Below are 13723 nucleotides of genomic sequence, written 5' to 3' on the forward strand. Positions count from 1 at the left end.
ATGGTATGGTCCTCTCTGGCATATACATTTATATATATAGATGGTATGGTCCTCTTTGGCATATACATTTATATATATAGATGGTATGGTCCTCTCTGGCATATACATTTATATATATAGATGGTATGGTCCTCTCTGGCATATACATTTATATATATAGATGGTATGGTCCTCTCTGGCATATACATTTATATATATAGATGGTATGGTCCTCTCTGGCATATACATTTATATATATAGATGGTATGGTCCTCTCTGGCATATACATTTATATATATAGATGGTATGGTCCTCTCTGGCATATACATTTATATATATAGATGGTATGGTCCTCTCTGGCATATACATTTATATATAGATGGTGTGGTCCTCTCTGGCATATACATTTATACATATATATAGATGGTATGGTCCTCTTTGGCATATACATTTATATATATATATATCGCTTTTTTTGCAAAACACTAGTTGTAGAAAAGCGCATTACAGTAATACTTCAACTTACGAGTGCTCCAACATACGAGAAACTTGAGATACGAGCCAGCTTTTCAGCAAGTCTTAGCACTAACATACGAGCCATGTTTGAGATACGAGCACGTGAGTCAGTTGCCAAGTATGCCGGAGGTGTTTTATGACAACAGCATCAAACTGTATTTTTCAACTGCACAGGTTATACTTTTGGACAGTGTTTTTGTGCGCGCTGTTCAATGCAGAATTATGTGAATTAAAAGTACTGTGCGTAGACCGAAAGTTTGCAAGTAAAATGAAAAATAATACAAAGAAAAAGAAAATGATAACAATTGATATTAAACGAAAACTTATTGAAAAATATGCGAAATGTGTATGCATGATTGAGCTAGCTCAGCAATTTGAAAGAAATACATCCACAATTATCAAACAGAAGGATTATATTCAGGGCATTTAGCTTGCAAAAGGACTAACCGTAGTTTCTAAACGGCGCAGCGATCTTCATCACCGCTGATGGAGAAACCGCTCAGGCATTGAATAAAAGATAAACAATTGGCCGGTGACAGCGTAACTGAAACGACGCTATTTAAAAAGGCCGGTGCTATCTATCAAAACTATAAAAATAGACATTCGGACAAGTTGGCTAGTGGTCGTGCATTAAACCTTTGTGACGACACCTGTGTTCGTCCTAATCGCAACATGTTGAAAGGGCGACAAAGGCAAACGTCCTTAGGTCCATCTTAAAACGACCGGCTAGTCGTGAAAGCGAAACAAAAGAAAAATTAGCTAACTAGCGAGAAACTTCAAACTATGAACGCCGAAGAAATTTTAATTACGTTAAGTTAAAAATGAAGGTTTGCTTTTAGATTTGCTTCTAAGTTTGTCTTTTAAGACTGATAAAATTCAAATTTATCGAAGTCAACTGTTGTAATGAAGGATAACTTATATCTCTCTCTCTCTGGCAAATGCTAGCGTTAGCCGCTACTGTATGTATTTAATTTTACGTTTTAATTTAACACATTTCCTTGCATTATTTTTTATTTGTTGCTTTTTGAAAGCAAGTGGTAAGTTAGGACAATAACCAACATGTTCTTTCTGTTACAATATCTTGTTTTGAGTGTTTTATTTGCATTTTTCAGAGTATGGAAACCAATAAATATATATTTAATTGTTCTATATATAAATAAATTGCACCAACATGCGAGTAAATTGACATACGAGCTCAGTCTCGGAACACATTAAGCTCGTAAGTTGAAGTATGACTGTATTGGGAACAGCTAAGATCTTGAGGCAAGTGCTCAAACTCCCAGCTCTCTAGTAGGAGACCTGAGTTTGAGTAGACATTACCACCCACTTGAGCGAACCAGAAAAAACAATTTTTATATAAAATATATACAAAAATATATAAATAAAAATATATATGCCAGAGAGGACATGCTACCATACCTACAAGGACTCTATGCAATCCTCATGGGAATAAATTGGATGGTGTGTAAGTAAAGAGAACATTATGAATGACACAAAAGGCTAGCAGACGGATGCATCGATTACTAAAATGCACCAGAGATTGAATGTATGACAGCACATTTATAGCAAATCGATTGTCACATGGCTTTTACGGTCAAATTTTCTGAGCAACCACCTGTATCATCAGCAATTCATGATGGATTATTTTTTACTTTTGTCAACAGCCATAGAATTTTTTGAAGAAAACCAAAGGTAGCGATAAATATCTGTGATATCTGAATTCATTCAGTGTATACTTATCGTAGATATGGAAGATGTCAAGTTACAAGTTTTTAAAACTTGTATTCAGTTTTTGCCCTCTATCATCTCACTGAGAGTTTCTGAATGCTAGCCAAGTACATATCAATGTTGTATCCAAGTACATCTCGAGGTTGTATTCAAATAAATCTCGACGTTGTCTCCAATATTTGTCAATATTTCTGGAGAATGCACTCTTAATTTGATTCATTAACAGAAGAAATGAGGCCTTTTACAGTAGTTTTGATTTAGAAGCAATTTTGGAATTGTTTACGTAGTAGAAAGCAAAAACTTTGCATAAATTATTTACGTTATAAGGTCGTCTGTTGTAATAGATAAATGAGTACAAGATGTAGCTCTTAGAAACAAACCCTCACCGGTTCTTCCTTCTTTTTTAACAGCTGCATTATAGTCTTGTTGACAGTAGCCTCATAGAAAGTTCGCTGTTGTTGAGTGAGCGGGGCATAGACGAGGAGCTCCTGTTTAGGAGGTAGATTGAGCTCCACATCGGCCTTGAGACGACGCAGAATGAAAGGAGTCATGATCTTGTGAAGCATGGCCAAAACATTTCTTTTCTTCTCTTCGGCGATAAGTTGTTGCTGCTGGTCCTTTTTAAGGCAGTCGAGTTTGAACCAGTACTCAAAGCTACGGAAAGGAAATCGTGTCTAAATAGCGGAGAGACCTGCTATGAACATGCCATTAGGAGTTGCGCTGCTCACTACTATTATTCAGTTCCTAAAGAAGGACAACGATTATAGTGTGCCATACGGTATATGGGGACGGCCGTAAGAACTGATATTTTAAGAAAAGAGTCAGACAGTTGCATTTGTAGCTGCAAACAATACTTTGCTGCTGTTTCACAACATAAAGATTAAATAAAATTATGAGAACTACCAATATATTTAATGGTAGATTGTTGCTTTTTTGTAAAGCAAAGAGGAAATATATAAACCTTGTATCTTCGAGCTCCCAATACAACAAAAAATGCAATAATAACATAATAATAAAATATAATGTTAGCAACTCTGGTGTAAATATTTTGAATTAGCTTCCAACTAGTCAATTATCAACTTTGCCAAACTTTAATAACAGATTTTGTTGTGAACCCAGACTTTGATCTCCTTAACCCTATTGATGCCTGAGAGAAAAAGTTGTCTGTCTCCCTTGTTTATGTTAAATTAGATAACTGAGTAGTCGGATGAGTCAAACCAACCTGAAGAGAAAGATTTCCTGAGAGTCATCAGATCAACTGTTATTGTTATCATTTAGTGGATCATTTTTGTTATTTATAGTCATGTTTCCATTAGAACAAAAACAGACAAGCATTCTCTAATCTTCATCTCAAAAACTGAAAACATGAGCGATACCTGTCCAAGTCATCAAAGACTTCTGGAAGAAGAAAGTTCAGCAAAGACCAAAGTTCTGAAAGGTTGTTTTGGAGAGGGGTGCCTGTCAGCAGCACTCGATGTGTACTGTCATATAGCCTTAGCTCTCTGTAAGCAAAAAATATTTATGAGTTGCCGATTTATGTAATTATGTATATGGTGCAGCCTTTGCATACAGAGTTCATCTGTTTAAGAGTTGCTAATGCCGTCACAGTTGAGCAATTATTCCCTTAATAATATACAGTACATTGTTGAATAATTATAAAATAAATGATAAATACTTCCAATAAGTACATAAATAATATTAGAAAGTAAATGCACTATATAAAACATATAAAAAATACATGTAAAGAAGTAAACTGAAAACAACTAAATTCCTTGAATGAAACTAAGCAGAATATAAAAATATTTTTTTATTGTCGCTTCAGCCTTACCAGAGAGACAAGCAAATGGAGGTGCAGCCTTGGCAATACAGGAGAGCGACGAAGTAGTGTTAGAGCTAGTCTAACATGACCTCCAATTGTCCTCCAAATTAACATATAAATCAACTTGTTTACGTTCTCTTGTTTCATTTTGGATTTATGAATATTTTATCTTTAATTATGACAGCTTTTCCAATTTGACTCTTTTTTTCTTGGCTTCTTTTTTATTCTCATCCCGACAATAACCTCTAGATGGCTTGAGAGATTTTTTTAAAGATGTCTGATCAAGTTTTAATTTAAAGAAAAGCATCGCCCTTCTCCCTTTTGTCCACCACTACTTTAATTTGCACTAGCTATTCTGAAATCCAAAATTTTAAAACTGAAAAAGGCAGTAAGAAACACTATCGAATATTATTTGAACACCATCAAACCAAAAAGTATGAAGGAGAATGCATAATATTTATTAATTTATAAAACTGCCATGTTTCAAAAAACTTCAGACACCATACTTAGTGAATTACTTCCAAAAATGACTTATAAATTACTTATAGAAATACCACTTGTAAATTATGCCGCACGTCAGAAGAATTCATAAGTTAATATGATCAGAATTTGAGGTGCAACCCTATAGTAATGACTCTAAAATGCCTTTAGCATAGACATTAGGGTGCCTACTTGATGAGCCTGCACTGGGCATTCTTGATTCTATGGCCTTCATCAACTATGAGATACTTCCAGTGCATGGACATGAGGTACTGTCTATCAACCATGGCTACTTCATATGACGTGCAAACTACTGGCTGACTTGACCATTGGCCATCAATGTCCGTGGATTTGCGTATGGATCTCCTCAGTACTTCCCTTTCGTCTTTTGAGCCATGGTAGAGCACCACTGGCACCTGTCAGAGAGCATGCACTACATTGACACCAAACAACACGGTAGAGCACCACTTGCACCTGTCGGAGAGCATGCACTACATTGACACCAAACAACTCGGTAGAGCACCACTGCCACCTGTAAGATAGCATGCACTACATTGACACCAAACAACATAGTAGAGCACCACTGGCACCTGTCGGAGAGCATGCACTACATTGACACCAAACAACATGGTAGAGCACCACTGGCACCTGTCAGAGAGCATGCACTACATTGACACCAAACAACACGGTAGAGCACCACTGGCACCTGTAAGATAGCATGCACTACATTGACACCAAACAACATGGTAGAGCACCACTGGCACCTGTCAGAGAGCATGCACTACATTGACACCAAACAACTCGGTAGAGCACCACTGGCACCTGTAAGATAGCATGCACTACATTGACACCAAACAACACAGTAGAGCACCACTGGCACCTGTAAGATAGCATGCACTACATTGACACCAAACAACACAGTAGAGCACCACTGGCACCTGTAAGATAGCATGCACTACATTGACACCAAACAACAAGCTTCAAATCTGTCTCAGGATGTAGACATACTGCTATGAGAATAGACGTGGACCAACTCAGAAGCTAGGAGTTCATGATGAGATAAAAACTACGAGAAAAGTTTCCATCGAATGGAATTTATATTAAACTATGTAACAAGCATTCTAAAACCTACCTTGGGAGCAAATCTATGGAACTCATTCACCCAGTTGGGGAGGGTTGAGAGAGGCACAACAATGAGGAATGGTCCCTTGATATCCATGGTTATGAGATGCGCTATAGCTGCTATGCACTGAATTGTCTTCCCCAGACCCATTTCGTCAGCTAGGATTCCATTCACTCCATTCTCAAACATGGTCTGCAATACAAATCCATTTCACATTCAACATCAGATCCAACACATTCATCATTCTAACATGACCCGTTCAAGACAAACTAGTTTACCGCCAACTACTGAGCATATCGTGTAAACGCCTTGGGATTGAGTTGTCACGAGAGGAAAGAAGTGGCTCACATCACCGTTTCGAGGTTTATCGACAGTTCTGTTGATGAATGAGTACTATTGTCAATCGTAATCTCGACCAAAATATCAAACCGCTGATAGCCAAAAAAATTGCAAAATTATTTGTACAAAAAAGGTTAGAATAGGAAATAAGCTAAGATATCAGTGGATGACGATATCCACGGACAACACATAGCATCTCTATCAATAAATCTCACTTTGACATCGTGTCTGTCTGTTTGTCTGCTGTGCATATCTAAATTTTTTGCTGAGTTTGTCCAAAATTCACAGACATACTCAGTGCCTTCCGCCAGGTCACCAAAATATTTGGTTTCACAACTCCATCAGGTTCCTGACAACCAGCCTCTTAAACACCACCCGCTGGCTATCTGATTGTAAATCAAAGAATCGTTGGGCGTCACCTGGCTCACTGCTAGTCTATAATTGGAATAATTCTATGTCCTTCGCATAGCTCATTGGAATAACTCTATGTCCTTCGCATAGCTCATTGGAGATAAAAGCCGCTCACATTGTGTAAGAATGTTCTAGTTCATGGATGGGTCTAATTAGCTAGTTCGTGGGGTCTTACAAACTCAGTATGTTTACAAACAATGGGTCAATGTTGTTTGGATTATCAGGAGTCATTGCTATGGAATCTACTACAGGTTACACCACGTAAAATTGTAAATGCTAATTCTTTCAAAAATGAACTGAAGCGCTACCTCAGACAACCAGACTAGACTAAACTAACTAGACAGACTTCTGCTGACTCTACTTTCAGGTTCAGCGCCTTGATTAGCCTTGCTATTGCGCACAGGGACCTCATCATCACCTTCCCTGGAGTGACATTTTTTTTCTATTTTTCTTGTTTTTGTATACTGTAAGAAGCACTCTTCATATTATTTTTTGTAGTTATATTATAGATGAAAATAAACAAACAAACAAATATAAATGTGTCGGGAACAGATATGCCAATTGTCAGGAGCAGACTTGCCAACCGCTTGAAAACTTAAACTAGAGTATTCTGTAGCCCCAAATAGCTACGTAAAAACCTAAGTTATTCACAATTTTACTGCAGTTCCAAAATTTGTATATAGTCAATATCTTCATATCTATCATAGTTTCATTCTAGAGCAGTCTTGTGTTTACAGTATCTGAGTTTTTCCTATAAAAATTACTCTCAAGTTTTTCCTATAAAAAACTCAAAACACACATTGTGAACTAAGGTTGTACAAATGGAAGTTGTGCGCTCCACAACAAGCAGATCTTAACAGGAAGCAAAGGAAATTCGTATATACTAATAACTGTTATGCCAGCCCATATCGATGAGGGCATTTGCGCAGCTTGCCAGTATCATAAAGTGTGCCGTAATTTGATATAGAGTAGACAAAAAGGGGAGCTTACATTGAGCCAGAGGAGGCCATCAACTTGGTACGGTCGGAGAGTTCCAGTGAACAAAAGAGGGCAACCCGAGGAGAGAGCCATATCAGAGTTGCTGACTTGAGACTGCTGACTAGAACTGATGGAATCGCTAAGGCTTGTCTCGTTTTCAGCCTGCAAATCCATCATTGACAGTAGCTCTATGACACATATCTATGAATCTAGGTCATTACACGCATCTATGCAAGTAGCTCTACAAAATACAACTCTTAGATTAGATCTGTTGCATGCTTATGAGAGAGGCTCTACAGAAAATATCTATGAGAGTAATTTTATAGAATACATCTATGAGGAAAGGTCTGTAACATGTATGCATTATTAAAATGGGTAAGCAATAAATCGAAGCATAACTTACTTATGGTCAACAGCACAACAGTTATAGAGTTGAGTGTATTCTACAAGCGATATATGATATTGAAGGTATGAATTATTTGTGCCCATCCTATGTGTGACAGTTTGACAAAAAATATTAAGTAACACGGTTCTGTACAAAGAGTGTAGCTATAGTACAAAGAGTGTAGCTGTAGTACAAAAATTGTAGCTGTAGTACAAAAAGTGTAGCTATACCTAGTACAAATAGTGTAGCTATAGTAGAAATAGTGTAGCTATAGTAGAAATAGTGTAGCTATAGTAGAAATAGTGTAGCTATATGTACTACAAATAGTGCAGCTATAGTACAAAGAGTGTAGCTATAGTACAAATAATGTAGCTATAGTACAAATAGTGTAGCTATAGTACAAATAGTGTAGCTATAGTAGAAATAGTGTAGCTATAGTAGAAATAGTGTAGCTATATGTAGTACAAATAGTGCAGCTATAGTACAAAGAGTGTAGCTATAGTACAAATAATGTAGCTATAGTACAAATAGTGTAGCTATAGTACAAATAGTGTAGCTATAGTACAAATAATGTAGCTACTGTACAAAGAGTGTAGCTAAGTTCCAAAGAGTGTAGCTATAGTACAAAGAGTGTAGCTATAGTACCAAGAGTGAAGCTATAGTACAAAGAGTGTAGCTATAGTACAAATAGTGTAGCTATAGTACAAAGAGAGTAGCTATAGTACAAAAAGTGTAGCTATAGTACAAAGAGTGTAGCTATAGTACAAAGATTGTAGCTATAGTACAAAGAGTGTAGCTGTAGTACAAAAATTGTAGCTATAGTACAAAGAGCAACTCGGCCAATCAGTCGGCTAACTATAGTCAACTAGTACCCAGGCAGTCTTGAGTGCCGAGAGAGATCGTCAGGTGTGTCAATAAAGCACGGAGAGTAAGTACATGTACATGCATGATCATTCTAAAATCCTGGAAGGTGAACGAATGGTATGAGTGGTGGTGGGTTCGAATCCCCCACAATGCAATCTTTTTTTCCTCAGCCGTGGCTTTGGACAGACGGACACTACTCTTGTTATTGTAAAGATTGACAGACTCACTTCTGCGTCGATAGACCAAGACTCTGCCTTAGCACCGTTATATGAAAACTTAACATATGAGAGTAGATCCATAGCATGTATGTATGTATGTATGAAGTACTTCATAATATGTAATTATGAGAATAGCTCTATGACATACATCAATGATAAATGCTTGTTTTCTAGCCTCGGCCACTGACCCTGCAGGCTCACACAAGGGCAGCAGGCTCTAGAATATTATTTTAGGATAGGCTCAGATGCCCCTGTCAATGCTCTGTGACAAGGACTGACAAATTCCAGCCTTTTCCAACCTAAGAACTACTACGGAATAACTGAAAGCATCTTCTTCTATGGATTTGGACAATATTTTACATACAAATACAGGTTAAAGAATTGCACTACCTTGTGAGATTTTCGAGACTTTTTTGCCAGCGGCTGGTTGCTTTGAGACTCTTGTGTTTGATTCATTTTACTCTTTTGATGGTCCATTCTTTCCAGTAGATACCTACAAGGTAAGTGTGTCATGCTAGATCATTTAGAGTGCTGGCTGTGACGCCTCATAGCACTTCATTTGTACCGTTGTTACACGGAGTGCTCAGGGGTGCCCCAAATGTCAGATCTCAGGTCGATCATGAAATTCGTAAAATCTTACATGTGCATAGAACACCCCGCACAAATGACAAGAGTTGTCTATACAATTAACAATAAATGTTGTAAGTGGCAGGTAGCTACACTATTCTGTATACAAGCAAAAGGTTGGGCAGAGTTGTGGTTTCCACAACTAGTGAAACGCTAAGCAACCTTGACCTTGACGCTCAGCAACCTTGAACCCTTAGCATTTTGAAGCTTAACCTTGTATATACATGCGAGTTCCCCGATCGTAGACTTTCAACTTTTCATTGACTGTGAACGCACTTAGGATAGCACAACTCCTTGTGAACTTGAAGCTCCTAGTTTCAAAAATCAAGTATAGCAGTTTCTTTTGTCACACTCTTGCAAGGAAGTCCTGCTTTAGAGGTAACTGAAGAAACAATGATTGCAGTACACCGATTTTGAGTGTATACTGGTTATGAATAGAAAAACATGGTTTCAGAGTAAATCTCTTGTAGCTACGCTACATGTAGATAAAACTTTCTAGCTTTGTCTATTTTTAACCTTTAGTACTAAGAATTTCAATCAGTTTGTCATAAGAAACTAATGTTTTGTCAGCAGACATGTTATAGTTCTCGGTAGGTTAGAAGTACCCTCCACATTTTGACGAAATCTCCAAAACTAGTAGTCCAATCAACTTGAACCTTTGGAATTACATGCAGTACGTGTATTATAATTATATGCAGTATGTGTATTACAATTATATGCAGTACGTGTATTACAATTATATGCAGTACGTGTATTACAATTATATGCAGTATGTGTATTACAATTATATGCAGTACGTGTATTACAATTATATGCAGTACGTGTATTACAATTATATGCAGTATGTGTATTACAATTATATGCAGTACGTGTATTACAATTATATGCAGTACGTGTATTACAATTATATGCAGTATGTGTATTACAATTATATGCAGTATGTGTATTACAATTATATACAGTACGTGTATTACACACAAAGCGGCCAAAATTTCATAATCCTTCGTAAACAGGAAGTGCGGAAAAGCAAACCAAAACTATGCAGCCGAGTTTACTCGAGTGTACGATCAGGTGGCAAAACAACTCCCAAATCATCTCAGGTCCAGGCTTCAAAGTGATGAATTGATTAAAAATTTTGACGTTTTGTGTCAGTTCAGAGAGTGAAATTTATGTCCAAGTGTTCATTAAACAAGAAATATAATTTTTTTAGTATTATGAACAGTTATACGCTTCATTATTCAATATTTTATTGCAACTTTCGGCACTCCTCTGTGCTAGATACTAATTCGTATCCTTGGCTTTCATATTGTAGTGAATAAACCAAACACCTGCAAGCACCTGCAAGCACCTGCAAGCACTACCCTCTGTAACTCACTTGGTATATAGCTCACTTTTAGTCAGCAACAACTGTAACTTCTGGTATCTTTCTTCTTTCTCCTTTTCTTCTTCCTTCTGCCATTCCTAACCAAACAATCAAGTATCGTATATCCCCGCGTATAAGCCCATGCGGGAATATATGGTACACAATCAACACCATATCTCTGCACCGCAAACTCAGGTCTCGGCGCAACAAACAGGATACATAACTACAGTATTACTTTGACTGACAACCTCAGCTACGTACATACTTTGTGATATAAATTTGAGCAAATATTTGACGTGATCTCTCAATTAGTTTCAAACATAAAACATTCAGAATTGCTCGAAACGCTAAAGCAAATAAGCTAATACAAATTAAAACTGAAATGTAAAAATAAAAGCAAAATATAACTTACATTAATAACCATATACAGTGTAAGTTAGAGTAAGTTATGTCACATATTTTTATGACTTACTCTAATACCAAATCTGCTCATAGCCGAGCATACAGTTTCGTATACGTGTATCCATGGTAACGTAACAATTTTGTCGAGCATACAGTTGCGCATACGTGTATCCATGGTAATGTAACAATTTTGCCGAGCATACAGTTGTGTACACGTGTATCCAATGTAACGTAAGAGTGAAGACCTAGCTTTACTGAATGTCATATTGATTTAGTTTTTACATATAATTTGTCACATGGTTGTATATAATGCAATTGTTTTAATGTTTCATGTATCGATAGTTGTTTTTGTGCATCTAAAACAAATTCAAATACAATTTATACTTATAAGAGTATTTGCGCTGACATATGATAGTTGTGACATACTATAAATATCGGGAGACCAGCTTGTGACGTGCCAAGATTTCAAGGTACATGCCAACTGCAAATACGCATCTCTCAGCATTTTATTGGTATGCCTACGCATAGATCATCTCTCCATTCCTCTAGCTGGTTCAGCATGGGAAATATTTAAATCTAACGCGATTAACAATGATGCTAAAGGTGTTTGCAAGTTGTCGCTATATTGCCATAGCAACCAGTAGCTAGTTACAGTATCATGTGGAAATGATTTAGCATTTTATAAGCCTTGACACCATCTCAAGATATTAAAACTATTTGCTATTACACGAATGAAAATGTATTTGACCGTAAGAATTGTTGTTAAAGCTAAATTCTGATATTTACAAGTAAATATCGAAAAGAATTGAGGCGTGTTGTCATATATATTCCCTATTCCAGTCATTTGCATATTTACAATTGGTAGTTGTCTACCTCTAGAAATATCCTCGTGTCTTCTTTCTCTTTCTCATCATTGAGTTTGTGCAGCTTCTCCTCTTCAGCCTCCATCTGCTTACTTACTACTTCTGAGATTATCGTTTCCAGACAAGGTGCCTTTAATGGACTCGCTGACAGCGCTGTTGCATCATCTGTCCCAACAACTACTAATCATATTAGTGCCTAGTGATTAAAATCATCATCGAATGGATCAGTTGGAAATTGCAGAAACATTCAAGCATTTATGATGTAAACTTCTAACAGAAAACGGTACCTCGAGACAAAAACCAGTAGCAGGAAAAAGCAGCTAGAGACAATATAGTGCAACGGTTTATGATGATCCAATATTTGCAACATTATAATATTTACTAGTGCAATGAGAATGAACAAGGAGAACATGAATCCCCAGTAACCAACCTAGTTAGAAAATCTTCAAACAACAATGCTTATTCTTCCTGAGATGGCAACCACTCACTCTGTGAAGTACTGCAGGAACTTTTGTACTACTTATAAGACATCATAGAAGTGAGAACTTGAGAAACAAAAGAGAAAGATAAAGCCATCCATCATTTCGGCTCTATTAGCAGATCTAGAAGGAACTACTGCAATGTAGTCCATTTAGTTCTAACAATCTGGTGTCTTAAAATGGCATCTCATGACAGACATGCTGGTTGATTAATTGATATATAATTATAACTTGCATGTGAAGTTTATCTCAGCTCGTTAGTACAAATGCATGCATGTGCATTTATTATGCAAATGGCTCCCTAGCAAAGCTAGCTATACACTGAATACCTGCACTGCGGTCGGTTGATGAATGAGATTCTAATTCGGCTTGATTAGGTGCGGCTGAGCTAGATACGGCGTCACTTTCGTGCTGCTCACACGGAACATTTTCAATTATGTCAACAGTCTTTGCTGACTTATGACCGTTCAGTTGAGTATGTGATGTGTAACTCTCCGGTTTAACTACTGCTAGAGAGTTTTCAGTATGATCTGTGGCCGAACTACTGATTGTACACTGTTGAGAACCATCAGAAGGAAAATCTCTCTCATTATGTTCACCAAGCACCCTTTTACATCGATTCGCTAATGAATCTGAGAAAGTTTTATTGGTGTTTGTAGACTTTCTTTGGCTTTTACGTCGCCTGCAAGGATAAAATCACAGATGTTATGTCTTTACAATTGACGAGACTGCTTAACAAGTAGCAAACACTAAACATATCGGTAAACAAGAGGGTCTAGAAATAGAAATTTAGTATAAAACTGCAACTCTAATCAATATCAATTAAACTACATTCGTCTGTGTTATATCCAGATCAATTACTCATTTGTGGATAATAAACCAAAGCACAATACCGGCATGATATAACCAATGCGGCATGATATACCGCACTTGTGCCTAATATTACAAAAAATCGTCTTAATAATACAACAGACATTATAACATAGTATTACCTACATGTTCGTACTTTTGATAAAGGCAACAAAATCGTTATATTCACTAAAGCGCTGAGACCTTCGTGGAGCGGCTTCGAAAAAACGTGGAACAGTTTTTACTTTATTATTTCCCGGGATTACTAGTAGTGTAGCGCGTGCACTTTGACAAAGGTTA

At 37.0% G+C, this 13723-nt stretch overlaps 1 protein-coding gene across 3 annotated transcripts in view; it reads right to left on the reverse strand.

Annotated features, from left to right (window-relative positions):
* LOC137395146 (lymphocyte-specific helicase-like) overlaps positions 1-13608 on the reverse strand; it is a 31253-nt gene extending 17645 nt beyond the window's left edge. For 2 of the 3 annotated variants that reach the window (XM_068081968.1, XM_068081969.1), the window contains exons 1-10: positions 13571-13608; positions 12904-13256; positions 12106-12275; positions 10843-10928; positions 9231-9333; positions 7386-7535; positions 5655-5837; positions 4715-4938; positions 3600-3725; positions 2610-2877 (exon numbers count right to left, since the gene is read on the reverse strand). In XM_068081968.1, the coding sequence (XP_067938069.1) occupies positions 2610-2877; positions 3600-3725; positions 4715-4938; positions 5655-5837; positions 7386-7535; positions 9231-9333; positions 10843-10928; positions 12106-12275; positions 12904-13256; positions 13571-13572 (1665 nt within the window). In that variant the 5' untranslated portion in view covers positions 13573-13608. The remainder of the gene's footprint in view (positions 1-2609; positions 2878-3599; positions 3726-4714; positions 4939-5654; positions 5838-7385; positions 7536-9230; positions 9334-10842; positions 10929-12105; positions 12276-12903; positions 13257-13570) is intronic. The other variant, XM_068081970.1, reaches the window with a different exon arrangement.
* Between the last annotated feature and the right edge of the window lie 115 nt (positions 13609-13723).

Source organism: Watersipora subatra, chromosome 4 (genome assembly GCF_963576615.1).
Source record: "Watersipora subatra chromosome 4, tzWatSuba1.1, whole genome shotgun sequence".
Classification (NCBI taxonomy): Eukaryota; Metazoa; Bryozoa; class Gymnolaemata; order Cheilostomatida; family Watersiporidae; genus Watersipora; species Watersipora subatra.